The sequence below is a fragment of the Squalius cephalus genome (assembly GCF_949319135.1).
Source record: "Squalius cephalus genome assembly, chromosome: 9".
Lineage (NCBI taxonomy): Eukaryota > Metazoa > Chordata > Actinopteri > Cypriniformes > Leuciscidae > Squalius > Squalius cephalus.
In genome coordinates, this window is record NC_137130.1 from 542,501 (window position 1) to 560,000 (window position 17,500).

Sequence of the window (17,500 nt, forward strand, 5' to 3'; positions counted from 1 at the left end):
TTTTCTGGATTTTTGTTTTAGATTCCGTCACTCACAGTTGAAGAGTACCTATGATAAACATTACAGACTTCTGCATGCTTTGTAAGTGGGAAAACCTGCAAAATCTTCAGTGTATCAAATACTTGTTCTCCCCACTGTATACAGGCCTCACTCATTTAGCTGATGGGGTAGACATGTTGATTACTGATTGTTGACAGCTGGTTGGAATGACGTGATGATTGGATAGATAATTTTAACATGTTCCTTCCAAACTTTGTCAATAAAACATCATATCTGAATCCCTGTGCAGTTCTGCTCCCCTCCCTCCGGCAGACATCAACACATCTCTGGTGTTCTGTTGTCTTCTGCTCCGCTTGCTGTGTTCTGTCCGGAGCTCTTGACTCACTGGTTTACCGTGGTGAAGGGGTTTGATGACAGGGTCATCGCCATGGCAACCAGCACAACTCAGACAGAGCGGGAAAGGCTGACGACATCATCAGTCATCATCCCGAAAACACAGACTGAGCTTCTGTTTCTCTAGTCTTCCAGTTCTCGCCCCGAGGGTCTTTAGGGGTGACTCCAGCCGATGACGAGTGAACGGAGAAATATTACAGTCTTAAAGACTTCTTACCTGCCATTAAAATCTGTATTGTGCATTATTTATCATTTAAACTGCCATCTTTGCCCATGGATACATTATTTTGAGCCAATCACCTGAGTCGTAGATGTCATGTGACTGAGCACGTTATATCAGAACTCTTGCAGCAAACAGAAAAATGATGGCATCAAAAACACAAAAACATTATCTACTCTATGTTGCTTGCAAAAATTCATTTATAATATCTCATCAGAAAACTTCACACTTTTGTTCAATTTAAAGAGGCAATGATGAAGGAAAAGGTTATAAAAAAATGAACATTGACTTAACTTTGAGTATGTTCCTCACGCAAAAATCATCATATGAGTTATTATGATGCTTGACAGTATAAATAACGGCACTGCACGTACAAAACCAGAAGGTTGGACGTTCTTGTGTTTCTCACATGCAGAATAAAGAAAATAATGCGTGTTTGGAGCGACGTGTGGGCGTGCCACACCGGAGCGGATGATTGGAGGAGGCGCTGATGACATCACCTGAGACGAAAGCTGTTTCACAGGTGAAGCAAGTTATTCTGATTATGTTTTTATGCATTCATTCATTCATCTTTTTAAAAAAAAGAAAAATTCCATTTTGATTTCATGATTTATGAAGATGATCTGTGTTTATTCCAATTATTTATCATTATTATATATAATGAGCATTTTTTATTTTATATACAGTATGTACAAATATTACAAACATATATTATAGTTGTCTTGAGATGCAAGTAAAAAAATGTGAGTAAATATTTTTTGTATGCTTGGAGCTTGGGGAATAATGGCTAAAACGACTATTCTTCACATTAAAATAAATAAACAAATAAATGTAATAAAAATAAAAAGTAATAAATACAATTCTAATACATTTATAAAATTAAATAATGAAAATAAACTAGATTCTAATAAATAAATAATTAAAATAAACTAGATTCTAATAAATAAATAATTAAAACTAATAACTACAATTTTTTATAAATAAAAGTTAATAAAACAAATAAAATAAAAAATATGTAATTAATGAAAAAAATTATAATAAACTTAAAAAATTAAAATAAATAAGATTAAAACAAATACAATAAATAAATAAATATAATTAAAATAAATAAACAAAATAAAATTTAAATAAAAATGAAATGAAAATAAACAAAATAAAAATATATCAAATAAAAATAAATTAATATAATTAAATATAAATCAAATTAAAATAAAAAAATTAATTAAATACAATTTCAATGAATGAATGAATAAATGAACAAATTCATGAATTAATTAGAAGAGCAAAAGTCAGGACCCTCCAGACGAGTCGAGCACTTGATGAGCAGCGAGTGGACATGAGCTGAGACACTCAGTTCTCAGTAATTCTGTTCAATAGGGTTAGTCTTTCTAAGATGAATGAGATCCAGACTTTTACCCAGATCACACGTTCTCATCTATGCCGTCAGAACAAACTCCTCCTGCTAATTTCCCACTTTCTCTCAGAGAAAAGATGCGCTAACGAGATTTATTCAAATCGCTCATCTTTTGTCACAGTTTCACCAGCTTTAGGAACATTTCATATCTTTTCAATCCCACAGAGAGCAAATTCAGCTGAAGTCTGCGTTTGCGAGCAGAATATTGATGCGATCCTACTGTGCCACGATTCACGCTTTCATCTGTGACCTTCGACCCAGGCGGCCCACGCAACACCTTCAGAGAACAGCACAATTATATAATCATATTTAAATCACGGAATTATAATCAAAGGTTGAATATTCCAATCTGCCATGCTTTAATGGTGATTGATCTGAAGTGTGGAGAGCGTCTCTCCGAGCTCAAGGTGAGAGAGCTCGAGTCCGTCCGGATCATAATTAGCTTCCCGTCTGGAGATGTGGCTGTCATAATCTCCATTATAATGAAGGACAAGAGCAGGCAGACACATACGCCAGCCATCGTTTCCTCCAGGGGCCGATCAGCATCCCATCATCCTAATGGATTCATCCGGTCTGTCCTCGAGTCACGGCTCAGAGCGCCGGCCTGTTCTGCTCACAAAACCGTGATAAACGCAAATAATACAAAAATAACCATACGCATATACTTTTAGAATAACTAGTAGGATGTTGATGACATGGACTGGCTGTGTGACGTCAATGTGAATTGAATTGAAATTGAATTGAATGTGAATTGAAAGTGAATCGAATGTGATTTTAATAGAATGTGAATTTAATTGAAAGTGAATCGAATGTGAATTGAAAGTGAATTGAATGTGAATCAAATTAAAAATGAATTGAATGTGAATTTAATTGAAAGTGAATCGAATGTGAATCAAATGTGATTTGAATAGAATGTGAATTTAATTGAAAGTGAATTGAAAGTGAATTAAATGTGAATCAAATAAAAATGAATTGAATGTGAATTTAATTGAAAGTGAATCGAATCGAATGTGAATTGAATGTGAATCAAATTCAATGTGAATCAAATGTGAATTGAATTGAAAGTGAATCGAATGTGAATCGAATACGAATTTAATTGTCTGTACATCGAATGTGAATTGAATCTAATATAAATTGAATTGAATCAAATGTGAATTTAATTGAATGTGAATTGAATGGAATGTGAATTGAATGTGAATCGAATTCAATGTGAATCGAATGTGAATTGAATGGAATGTGAATTGAATTAAAAATGAATTGAATGTGAATTGAATCAAATGTGAATTTAACTGAAAGTGAATTGAATTGAATGTGAATTGAATGTGAATCGAATACAAATTTACTTGACTGTAAATCGAATGTGAATTGAATCTAATGAAATTGAATGGAATCGAATGTGAATTGAATGTGAATCAAATGTGAATTAAAAATTAATTGAATGTGAATTGAATCGAATGTGAATTGAATTGAAAGTGAATTGAAACGAATGTGAATTGAATGTGAATCGAATACGAATTTAATTGACTGTATATCGAATGTGAATTGAATCTAATGTAAATTGAATTGAATAGAATGTGAATTTAACTGAAAGTGAATCAAATCGAATGTGAATTGAATGTGAATCAAATTCAATGTGAATCGAATGTGAATTGAATTAAAAATGAATTGAACGTGAATTGAATCGAATGTGAATTTAATTGAAAGTGAATTGAATCGAATGTGAATTGAATGTGAATCGAATACGAATTGAATTGACTGTAAATCGAATGTGAATTGAATGTCAATTAAAATACATGACCAAAACTACCATTATCAAAACATGACCCGACACGATTAAAGCCTGGGCCTCGTTTATAGATGTGTGCAGTAGAATGAGCCTAAATATCAATATTAGCAAAATGCCAAATTCACTTTTACATGAGAAGTAAAACCTAACGCTAGGATTATTTTATTACGCAAGAAAAGCTCAGAAAAACAAAAGGCCGAGAGGAAAAAGCAAACATTGACATAATCAGTTATTAATATTTGGGTGTTTGTCTTGTTTTCGCATGCGTTCATCATTTCTTTGCCTGGACAAAAGTGATGTTGCACAAATCGTCATGTTTCATTGCGTTTTTATCACTAATAAAACAATCGACTCCAAGCACAACTACACAATACGACTGCAAAATCTATAATAATACTTGAATAAAGAATGAAGATGTGAACTCCACTCGGCTGGACGTTCACACTCTACTGTGCTTGATCCCGTTATAAATACAGTAACAAAGGAAAAAACAGATGGACTTTAGGATCAAATCTGATCATACGTGTGATTGAACTAACTTGAGTTCTGTAGCGTTACAGTAAAGGAATGATTACTGTATTATTTTAGAGGTGTGTGTCACCATGATGTTTAGTATGTGTGCATCTTTTACACTGGTAAACCACTGGCGTTTCTGATTTACTGGGAAACTATTTAGTTTGTCATAAAGGTTAAAAACTGATTTAGCGTACTAACACCACTACAGTCGAGAATTATACAGTATCTGTTTGTGTTACTGTAAAATTAGGAAAAGTGGAAGAAAAATTAGTATCATTCAGCGATGAATATTTCTTTAATAAATGACTGAAATAAGTCAAATTAAAATTACAATGTATAGCATCTCAATTATACTTAGACATTTTGTCACAACTTAATTTCTTATGTTTAATCCACTTGAATTCGCACAATTTAAGTCAACTTGATTATTTGGTGTCAGAATTACATCATCCCATGTTTATCATTACTGTATGTAATAAAGGTCTTTATCGTGATATTTCTAGTTATGATCTAACATGACCTTTCCTTAATCGAATAAAGTTCAGTAAACCGATATGAGGAATCTGCAGGACGAATGAACTTTAATACTCTAATATTAATATGAGCAACACTGGTCTGAACACTAATAATGCTGAATATCTAGATATTGTGGTGTCCACTGATTATATATGATCTGATGGACTCACTTCAGCATGAAGCACATTTCTAATGTAAGATTTGATGTTTTCTATTGTCATTTGCACTTCAATATGAGTTATTAATTCCATAAATCAGCTTCAGGTCTTAAAGTGTTTTAAGATTTAGATCAGTGTTTAACGCTCCATCACGAGACGACCGGAGCGGATCAGAATAAACCACAGCCGTCAGGGGAAGTGTGTCAGAAACTGCAGCTTTAGTTCAGGATTAACAGCAACTCTTCACAATCACTCCAACAGAGAAGAGTCGTATCAAATATTACATCACACTCAAAGCATGTATAAAAAACTCAGAGAGAGAGAGAGAGAGAGAGAGAGAGAGAGAGAGCGGAGAGAGAGAGAGAGCGCTTGATCGAGATGAAAATGAGCAAATGTGATAAAGAATAATTCACCCGAAAATGAAAACTGTTGAGTTATTACTCACTCCAATCCTGTATGGAACAATCTTTCATAAAACATCAGAAAGCTTCATGGTGTCTTTAAACAGTTGTCAGAGCTTGTTGTGTGCTTCATAAAGATTATATTAAAAAAATCCATTTGTGCTCATCAGGAAAAAATAACAGTTTAAGATGAGAATTTACATTTCTGAGTGAGATATTAATGCAGAAATAATAAATCTACTTCTTTATGCTCTCTTATCAGCCTAGATCTCCTCTTTCATCCCTTAAACTCAAGTCTGTGTGAGGAAACGGCTCCAGACACACACACACACACACACACACACACACACACACAGCGCCCCCTGCTGGACAACTGTGCAGTTCATCGACTCGCTCCATCAGCACAGACACATAATTCCCATCTTCCAATAATTTAAATGTACAAAATGATTTAGTATGAATGTCTCACACACACACACACACACACACACACACACACACACACACACAGCGTCTTTAAGCGCTCGAACGGGTCAAACACAGTCTGTGGTGATGAACACTGGTTCGCCTCCTGTTTCCCGCTTCTGATCCGCTGATGAAGAACTTCCGCTACTTCACCGACAGCAGGAGGTTAATCTGAGGAAGGAGGACAAGAAACACTCACTATATGTGAATATACAGTAAAGTGAACTTTTGAACTGTAGTGTTTAATGTTACAAAAGATTATATTTCTGAATAAATTCTGTTACTTTGAACTTTCTATTCATCAAAGAATCCTGAAATAAAAATGTAAATAACAGTTTTCAACACTGATAATAATCATAAATGTTTCTTGATCATCAGATCCTCATATTAGAGTGATTTCTGGAGGATCATGTGACACTGAAGACTGGAGTAATGATGCTGAACATTCAGCTTTGATCACAGGAATAAATTACACTTTACTATATATTCACATAGACAACAGATGATTTACACTGGAGTAATATTACACTGTTTTTACTGTATTTTATGTATTTTTAATCAAATAAATGCAGCTTTGGTGAGACTTCTTTTAAAAACAGGAATCTGACCGGTCCACTTTGGACAGGTAGTAGTGATGATGTGCAGAGTCTCGTGTAGAGCTGCTGTTTAAGTACATTTACTTGGTTTCATATTTTTGTTACAATTTTATGATATTATTTGCTTGTTTTGTTTTAATTTAATCGGTTGATTAAGAAAGAAAATATAAAAACTGGGATCCATCATAAAGTGTGTGGAAATGGACTGAACTCAATCTGTCGGGAGAGATATGGAGATATGGAGGGTCGGAGATGATTTATTGATCACTTGAGTTTTTTTCAAGTTTTTTCGTTTCGTATAATTTGTACGTTCATTTCAAGTAAATCAATTTTTCTGGATTTAAATAAATAAGAAGAAAACAAACAAGGCTTGGTGAAATGGAGTGCGCAACATGCCATGCGTCAGGACAGCTTGAGGAAAGGCGGAGGCAGCTGTACTGTAATATATGAGATATACTGTAATATATGATGTATACTGTAATATATGATGCATACTGTAATATATGAGATATACTGTAATATATGATGTATACTGTAATATATGATGTATACTGTAATATCTGCACCTGCTGTACTGTAATATATGAGATATACTGTAATATATGATGCATACTGTAATATATGATGCATACTGTAATATATGATGTATACTGTAATATATGAGATATACTGTAATATATGATGTATACTGTAATATATGATGTATACTGTAATATATGATGTATACTGTAATATCTGCACCTGCTGTACTGTAATATATGATGTATACTGTAATATATGATGTATACTGTAATATCTGCACCTGCTGTACTGTAATTTATGATGTATACTGTAATATATGATGTATACTGTAATATCTGCACCTGCTGTACTGTAATATATGATGTATACTGTAATATATGATGTATACTGTAATATATGATGTATACTGTAATATCTGCACCTGCTGTACTGTAATATATGATGTATACTGTAATATATGATGTATACTGTAATATCTGCACCTGCTGTACTGTAATTTATGATGTATACTGTAATATATGATGTATACTGTAATATCTGCACCTGCTGTACTGTAATATATGATGTATACTGTAATATATGATGTATACTGTAATATATGATGTATACTGTAATATCTGCACCTGCTGTACTGTAATTTATGATGTATACTGTAATATATGTATACTGTAATATATGATGTATACTGTAATATATGTATACTGTAATATATGATGTATACTGTAATATATGATGTATACTGTAATATCTGCACCTGCTGTAATATATGATGTATACTGTAATATCTGCACCTGCTGTAATATATGATGTATACTGTAATATATGATGTATACTGTAATATCTGCACCTGCTGTAATATATGATGTATACTGTAATATATGATGTATACTGTAATATCTGCACCTGCTGTAATATATGATGTATACTGTAATATATGATGTATACTGTAATATATGATGTATACTGTAATATCTGCACCTGCTGTACTGTATGAATATGATGTATACAGTAATATATGATGTATACTGTAATATCCGCACCTGCTGTACTGTAATATCTGCTGTACTGTATGAATATGATGTATACTGTAATATGATGTATACTGTAATATATGATGTATACTGTAATATCTGCACCTGCTGTAATATATGATGTATACTGTAATATATGATGTATACTGTAATATATGATGTATACTGTAATATCTGCACCTGCTGTAATATATGATGTATACTGTAATATCCGCACCTGCTGTACTGTAATATCCGCACCTGCTGTACTGTAATATCTGCTGTACTGTAATATCTGCTGTACTGTATGAATATGATGTATACTGTAATATATGTATACTGTAATATCTGCACCTGCTGTAATATATGATGTATACTGTAATATCCGCACCTGCTGTACTGTAATATCTGCTGTACTGTATGAATATGATGTATACTGTAATATATGATGTATACTGTAATATCTGCACCTGCTGTACTGTATGAATATGATGCATACTGTAATATATGATGTATACTGTAATATCTGCTGTACTGTAATATATGATGTATACTGTAATATATGATGTATACTGTAATATCTGCACCTGCTGTACTGTATGAATATGATGTATACTGTAATATATGATGTATACGGTAATATATGATGTATACTGTAATATCTGCACCTGCTGTACTGTATGAATATGATGTATACTGTAATATATGATGTATACTGTAATATACAGGGGTGCAAACACATGTATGGTCAAAAAAGAGAGAGGTAATCGAAGCCCTCGTCCCGCGGCAAATATCCAGATACTACATTGCCACCATCCCCAACCCACCCCTATAGGCACATAGAGTCAAATGAAATTTAGAAAAACTATCTTGCACTTCTTCTTCTTGCTTTACTGCTACTTCCTGAAAACAATTTCACCTGATGATTTGAATAGCTCTTTTTGTAAAGAATTAATAATTCTAGGATGATTGGGGTAATTGTGTAGGGTAGGCCTAGTCAGTGCTTGAAGTGGGGGGAAAAAGGTGCCAGTACTCTCTTGCCTTACTCTCGCCGCCTTCACCCAGGGCCGGATTAACAATTTCCTGTGCCCTGGACAACCAGACTCAAGACCCCCGTAGTTAGGGGGGTTCGGGGGCATGCTCCCCCGAGAAAATTTGGATTTCTCTGATCTACATATGTGCAATTTAGGACTTTTGAAGGCCAAAAAATTATAAGAAATAGGCTATCTTTAAAACCTTGTCATTAGATTATTTATCAATACCTGCTCTCTCCTCATCTTCATATTTATTTTCTCTCAGTCTTCTTATCCTGGACTATTTCTTCTCCTCCTAAAGCTGAACTTAGTCTTTTCATTTTCGTCTGTGTCAGTGACGAAAGTAAACATAGGCTCAACTGATATTTATACGTTTTATGAATCATTTTCTTAGACAAGTTAATTCACTCAAGGCTACCAGGAAAGCTGTAGCCTAAGTCAGTATTGCCATTAGGAACCTTCTGCAAGCGTTGGAATTTGAAAACGTCTGTTTTTAAATGTTAAAAGTAATTTTAAATAATACAAATTATATATAATGTCATATTCTGTGTTAATTTTGACCACGAACCACGTGCTGTCACTTTAATTCAGCGCGTGCAGCACAGCGAAAATAGACTCGGTGTGGAAACGATCGTTGGACTGCTGTATATGCACCGGTCCTGGAACGCATTGCCGGACCGTATCCGCGTGCAGTGCGAAAGTTCTAGTCTAACCTGTTAATATGGGTGCGGAAAAAAAATAAGCTCCGCATACGCATTGCAAACGGAGTATATGTGAAATGGGCGTGACACTGACGCTTTTTCTGTCAGTGGTAGAGTACCGGTTACATGCGAGAAGTAGCGGTACGCAAGAAAACGTGCAGGTACGCTTTGGAGTAAAATGCAGAAGTGCCGGTACTGCGTACCGGTGAGTACCGCCCCACTTCGAGCACTGGGCCTAGTGCATCTGCATAGAAACTAATAAACAAAATACAAATATAAATACAATAAAACACAAATACACGAGAAATAAAGCAGTGCTTTATGTTTTTCAGGTAAATTAACTGTATTAAGTATTAATACAGTTTATCTTTTGACAAAACTTTGATTAACTTTGGTGACACAAACAGCTGCAGGTATATTGGGTGCTGTCCCTTTAAGACGAATGCGCGTATCTAATACCGGTAATGACACGCGTCCGTTTTATTTTGACTGCGTTTACAGGGAAACTCGTTGAGACGGACACTGGCTTATTTTTTCGTGCACATGTCTGTTCAAACACAAATAGATAAGAAAGAAAAGGGAATTCGGTGTTCACGAACTTCACGTGCTGTCTGCGACTGCATGGCTCTGTGCGCCGACAGATCTACACTTGGATGTTAAACATAATATATATAGCCTGATACAGCAAAGACAACGTCGGCAATATTGACGGCAAAATAGGCTACAGAATATTTCGTTCTGTAGACCTATTGACGGGGCAATATTTGAAAATCGATAATTAGGTCTATTTTTTAAATTACAATTATATATGCATTTGTCAAAACCGAGACTTTCACGCATCAAAATGTAATTTATTAATATGTATTTGCGCCTTCTATTTTGTCTGAAAACTTCCAACACTCTTGCGTGTCGCGTGAAAAATAGGCGTCGGTTGCGGTTCTATTTCTAGCACGCGGTTTCGGCGCGGCTCGAGAAGTGTGTGTGTCACGCAGGCATTGTGCTCTAACACAAGCTCTAACCAGTAAGCATGAGAGCCGACATAAAAACGGACACTCCACGCCACGCAGAGAGAAATGTGATGCAGTGGCAGATCCAGAGTGAGACAGAAACACTAGTGGTTCACGCTTGCGCACATACTGCTGGTTTGGCGCGCAGTGTTCTGATTCGCTTATTTCCTATTTACTTGTTGGTGGACGCAATCCAGAATTACTGTTGGTTAAATTATAATCAGACCCAATCAAACCCCCCCCCCCCCCCAAAAAAAAACTCTTCGGATCTGCACGATTCACACAAGTCACCCAAACTGACGTGAAAAAAGCGGGAGGCGACGAAAAGCGCGCTGTTTGCACCCCTGAATATATGATGTATACTGTAATATCTGCACCTGCTGTACTGTAATATATGATGTATACTGTAATATATGATGTATACTGTAATATCTGCACCTGCTGTACTGTAATATATGATGTATACTGTAATATATGATGTATACTGTAATATCTGCACCTGCTGTAATATATGATGTATACTGTAATATATGATGTATACTGTAATATCTGCACCTGCTGTATTGTATGAATATGATGTATACTGTAATATATGATGTATACTGTAATATCTGCACCTGCTGTAATATGATGTATACTGTAATATATGATGTATACTGTAATATCTGCACCTGCTGTACTGTATGAATATGATGTATACTGTAATATATGATGTATACTGTAATATATGATGTATACTGTAATATCTGCACCTGCTGTAATATATGATGTATACTGTAATATATGATGTATACTGTAATATCTGCACCTGCTGTAATATATGATGTATACTGTAATATATGATGTATACTGTAATATCTGCACCTGCTGTACTGTATGAATATGATGTATACGGTAATATATGATGTATACTGTAATATATGATGTATACTGTAATATATGAGATATACTGTAATATATGATGTATACTGTAATATCCGCACCTGCTGTACTGTAATATCTGCTGTACTGTATGAATATGATGTATACTGTAATATATGATGTATACTGTAATATATGATGTATACTGTAATATCTGCACCTGCTGTAATATATGATGTATACTGTAATATCTGCACCTGCTGTAATATATGATGTATACTGTAATATATGATGTATACTGTAATATCTGCACCTGCTGTACTGTATGAATATTATGTATACTGTAATATATGATGTATACTGTAATATATGATGTATACTGTAATATCTGCACCTGCTGTAATATATGATGTATACTGTAATATATGATGTATACTGTAATATCTGCACCTGCTTTACTGTAATATATGATGTATACTGTAATATCTGCACCTGCTGTAATATATGATGTATACTGTAATATATGATGTATACTGTAATATCTGCACCTGCTGTACTGTATGAATATGATGTATACTGTAATATATGATGTATACTGTAATATATGATGTATACTGTAATATCTGCACCTGCTGTAATATGATGTATACTGTAATATATGATGTATACTGTAATATCTGCACCTGCTGTAATATATGATGTATACTGTAATATATGATGTATACTGTAATATATGATGTATACTGTAATATATGATGTATACTGTAATATCTGCACCTGCTGTACTGTATGAATATGATGTATACTGTAATATATGATGTATACTGTAATATATGATGTATACTGTAATATCTGCACCTGCTATACTGTATGAATATGATGTATACGGTAATATATGATGTATACTGTAATATCCGCACCTGCTGTACTGTAATATCTGCTGTACTGTATGAATATGATGTATACTGTAATATATGATGTATACTGTAATATATGATGTATACTGTAATATCTGCACCTGCTGTACTGTAATATATGATGTATACTGTAATATCTGCACCTGCTGTAATATATGATGCATACTGTAATATATGATGTATACTGTAATATCTGCACCTGCTGTACTGTAATATATGCTGTACTGTATGAATATGATGTATACTGTAATATATGATGTATACTGTAATATCTGCACCTGCTGTAATATATGATGTATACTGTAATATATGATGTAAACTGTAATATCTGCACCTGCTGTAATATATGATGTATACTGTAATATCTGCACCTGCTGTAATATATGATGTATACTGTAATATCTGCACCTGCTGTACTGTAATATCTGCTGTACTGTAATATCTGCTGTACTGTATGAATATGATGTATACTGTAATATATGATGTATACTGTAATATCTGCACCTGCTGTAATATATGATGTATACTGTAATATCCGCACCTGCTGTACTGTAATATCTGCTGTACTGTATGAATATGATGTATACTGTAATATATGATGTATACTGTAATATCTGCACCTGCTGTACTGTATGAATATGATGCATACTGTAATATATGATGTATACTGTAATATCTGCTGTACTGTAATATATGATGTATACTGTAATATATGATGTATACGGTAATATATGATGTATACTGTAATATCTGCACCTGCTGTACTGTATGAATATGATGTATACTGTAATATATGATGTATACTGTAATATCTGCACCTGCTGTACTGTATGAATATGATGTATACTGTAATATATGATGTATACTGTAATATATGATGTATACTGTAATATATGATGTATACTGTAATATCTGCACCTGCTGTACTGTATGAATATGATGTATACTGTAATATATGATGTATACTGTAATATATGATGTATACTGTAATATCTGCACCTGCTGTACTGTATGAATATGATGTATACTGTAATATATGATGTATACTGTAATATATGATGTATACTGTAATATCTGCACCTGCTGTAATATATGATGTATACTGTAATATGATGTATACTGTAATATCCGCACCTGCTCCATGGAGGGACAGGCGATGATCTGCAGGTCTTCTCCGCTGAACTCCTCCTGCAGGAACACATGCAGTCTCTGGAAAACCTGCTGGACGTTATTCTGGAACCAGAGGAACAGGCTCTCCTCAACATCCCGCGTCACATGACCCCGACCCCTCACTGACCAATCCTACCTCAGTATGCTAATGAGAACATCGAGACTATAGATACTCGAAGAAAAATGCTTCTCTTACTTTGTATTTTTGTCTTGTTTCCAGTCCAAATATCCAGACACTCTTAAATCTAGAAGCGTTTACTACAGAAGTAAAATTACATTAGAAATTAGATCTTGTTTTCTGATGAAAAAATAAAATAAAAATCTAAATGAAGTGAGTTTTTGCTTAAAACAAGTAAAATGATCTGCCAAAGGCGTAAGAAATATAATCTCGGTTTCCATTTGAATTAGAAATTAGATCCTCCCATTCGAATTAAGATTTTGTTTCTTGTTTTTTATGCGAATTAAGATTTTATTTTTATTTTTTCATTCGAATTAAGATTTTGTTTCTTGTTTTTTATGCGAATTAAGATTTTATTTTTATTTTTTCATTCGAATTAAGATTTTGTTTCTTGTTTTTTATGCGAATTAAGATTTTATTTTTATTTTTTCATTCGAATTAAGATTTTATTTTCTTCGTTTCCATTTGAATTAGGATTATTTTTCTAATCCCATTGGCAGATCATTTTGCTTGTTTTAAGCAAAAACTGGATTTTTTTCTCCAGAAAACAAGATATAACTTCTTATGTAATTTTACTTCTCTAGTAAATGCTTCTAGATTTAAGAATGTCTGGATTTTTGGACTGGAAACAAGACAAAAATAGCATTTTTTTGCAGTGTCTGAATGACAGCGACTGAAGGAAGGCTTGGTTAAAACCGAGACTTGCTTCTATCACTCGTATAATATGATTAGGCTGATAGTCTTTAAGAAGACAGACGTGTAAATAATAACATGAAGAGCTGATGTGAGTTGCTGACTCTCACCCGGACTGGCTTGAACAGGATGAACTCGGTGTCCTTATTGGCCAGATACAGAGACAGGCTCTGCAAGGTGACGGGCAGCTTGTTCTTCAGGACCCGGTACGTGCTCATCACAACGTCATTAATTTTGGCTGAAAGCACAGATAACACATCCTTATTAATAAGTGCAAAAACATCAAGAACACACTCTGGCCTCATCCACACTAATACACACCCGTTTGAAAACGCATCTTTCCGTCACACTGAGACGGCGTTTTATCAATGCAAACGAAGCTTTCTGAAAACGCTCTAGAAGTGGAGTGTAGTGCGGACTGTCAAACCGGAGGTCTTTGAAAGCGGTGACGTAAGTTCAGTCATGTGACACATATTGTACCAATAGATGTTCATGTTTATACTGATATTGAGCCTGTTATGTGTGTCCACTTTCACACTGATGCTGAAATATGTAACTTCACACACTCTTCATATCTCAGTCCTGCAAACATGACAGAGTTCACTCACATCTGCTGCGGTGAAACATGAGAGACGGCGCGCTTTAGACACACACATAATGATGAGTGAGAGCGACCTGGACCATCAGGGTTTTATTTTAGTTAAATAAAATGATCCTGCCAGAAGAATTGCGTATGCATCTCTCAGTGAGGGTTCACACACGCGCTGTAAAGGGGAATCTAGCGTTTCCCAAACGTTTCTCGTCCGCACAGAAACGCCAGCGTGGACGGAGAGCGCTTCTAGACGAAAATGCCAGTGTCTTCAGATGTGTCCGGATTCATGCAGGCGAAGCCTCTGTTTGAGGAACGGCCTCATTATAGTCTAGAGCCACAAAATGTTACAAAATAACAATCAGCATTGTTTGGGCACATTAATCTCAAGTAATATGTGAATTTACAGGCGATTTACATGTCAATCAGTCAAACTGACACTTCAGCGATATAAGAGTGTGTGGGATAGTCAGCTGATGATTATACGCTGATCAGTGAAGCAGAGATGCGTCTCACCGGGCTGAGCCCACGGCTGCTGCGACAGGTTATACGTCGGTCCGCCTTCAACAGCCATCGTCTTTAAAGCTGCTACCTGTGATGAACACACACACACACACACACACACACACACACACACACACACACACACACACACACACACACACACACACACACAAGCGAAGGGTTCAGAGAGGATTCGCTTTCACCCACAAACCTTTAAATTAAACTCCAAGACCAAGACTAAAGTAATAAATGAGTAGAAGAATAAGTGCACACTAACACTTATTTATAATGAAGCTCGTTTCCGCCACAGAATAAAACTTTTTAAAGATAATTGCAACTTTTTATCTCACAATTGCGAGTTTACATCTCACAATCTCCTTATTGCGTGTTATAAAGTCTGAATTGCGAGATACAAACATGCAATTCTGAGATAAAAACTCAGTTACCTTTTGAATTTTTTCATTCTGTAGTGGAAACAAGCTTCCACAGATTTCTACTGACAAATAACTTCAATAATTTTTAAAGAGGACCTATTATGCCTTTTATAAAGTTCTGATGTAGTTTCAGGCTCTACTAGAACAGGTTTTCCTGCTTGAATGTTGATTATTCTCCTCATATTCTCCATTGTTGCGGCTCCTCTCTTCACAGTCTGTCAGTAACACTCTGTTTACTTCCTGTCTCTATGAAGCCCCTCCTTCTGAAAAGAACACTGTGCTCTGATTGGTTGGCTGGAGCAGTGTGTTGTGATTGGTCGAGTGCTTCGAGTGCGTTAGGGAAATATCCCGCCCCTTTCCATAACCACCAGTTTAACACACTACTAACTATCTCAACCAGGCCCCGCCCCTTTATTCTGCGCATGAATTATTATAATGAGGAATATTGTGACGTGTTCGTTCCCGGAAGAAACTCAAGACTACAATGGAGGCGTTTCAGGAGTTCAGAAACACTGACTCTGATATAGAGAATAAACAGCAACATTACACACTAAACACAGAGTCCAAATATCCTAAATTCTTAAATCAAGAAGCATCTACTAGAGAAGTAAAATGATATAAGAAATTATATCCTGTTTTCTGGAGAAAAAAAATCTAAATTAAGTGAGTTTTTGCTTAAAACAAGCAAAATTATCTGCTAATGGGGTCAGAAAAATAATCTTGTTTCCCATTCAAATGAAGATAATTTTTCTTACCCCATTGGCTGATAATTTAGCTTGTTTTAAGCAAAAACTTGATGAACATGGAACAAAAGCAGAATAGCTCTCACTATTCGCCATAGATGTGTTTGCCGACCCACAATGCCCTCTGATTCTGACCTTGCTGAGGAACTCCTCCAGGTTTCCCACAAACGTGTGCGTCTGCTGCTGGATGAACTGCTCACAGCTGGACTTCAGGTGTCGGTCCACCTCCTTCTTCGAGTCGATGTAATGCTCCTTTATCTCTGGAGAACCCTGAGAGAACATGAGCTCACGATGAGCGACTCAAACCAGACATAAATCACTTATTCTGGACGAGGACTCAGCTGTGACACTCTGAAGACAACTCAAGTCAAGTCAGCTTTATTTCTATAGCGCTTTACAACACAGATTGTTACAGAGATAACAGGAAAATAATGCAACAGAGTTTGAGTCTAGAAGAAAATAGCGTCACAGTCCAGCTTAAGGAAGTTCAGTGATGGTTCATTTCTGTTGTAAAGAAGTTATTAATTTAGTTCATTTATATATATATATAGACCGTTCTGTCATCGTCCAGCTCAGTTCAGTTCAGTTCTCATATAATGGTGTCAATGCAGGAGATCAATAATATTGTAGAATATTAAATTAAATGTTAAATGAGTAATAACAGGCGTCACC

At 35.0% G+C, this 17,500-nt stretch overlaps 2 protein-coding genes across 2 annotated transcripts in view; both read right to left on the reverse strand.

Annotated features, from left to right (window-relative positions):
- Window positions 1-429, reverse strand: part of ednrbb (endothelin receptor type Bb) — a gene marked incomplete at both ends in the record, with an annotated part of 14,951 nt that extends 14,522 nt beyond the window's left edge. Inside the window, one exon of the mRNA XM_079881786.1 lies at window positions 386-429. Within this exon, the coding sequence (XP_079737912.1) occupies window positions 386-429 (44 nt within the window). The remainder of the gene's footprint in view (window positions 1-385) is intronic.
- A 4,675-nt stretch (window positions 430-5,104) lies between these two features.
- Window positions 5,105-17,500, reverse strand: part of cog3 (component of oligomeric golgi complex 3) — a 33,188-nt gene continuing 20,792 nt past the window's right edge. Inside the window, exons 18-23 of the mRNA XM_079882406.1 lie at window position 17,500; window positions 16,964-17,098; window positions 15,664-15,739; window positions 14,669-14,796; window positions 13,652-13,750; window positions 5,105-6,040 (exon numbers count right to left, since the gene is read on the reverse strand). The exon at window position 17,500 is cut by the window's right edge and continues 88 nt beyond it. Coding sequence (XP_079738532.1) covers window positions 6,014-6,040; window positions 13,652-13,750; window positions 14,669-14,796; window positions 15,664-15,739; window positions 16,964-17,098; window position 17,500 — 466 coding nt within the window. The 3' untranslated portion in view covers window positions 5,105-6,013. The remainder of the gene's footprint in view (window positions 6,041-13,651; window positions 13,751-14,668; window positions 14,797-15,663; window positions 15,740-16,963; window positions 17,099-17,499) is intronic.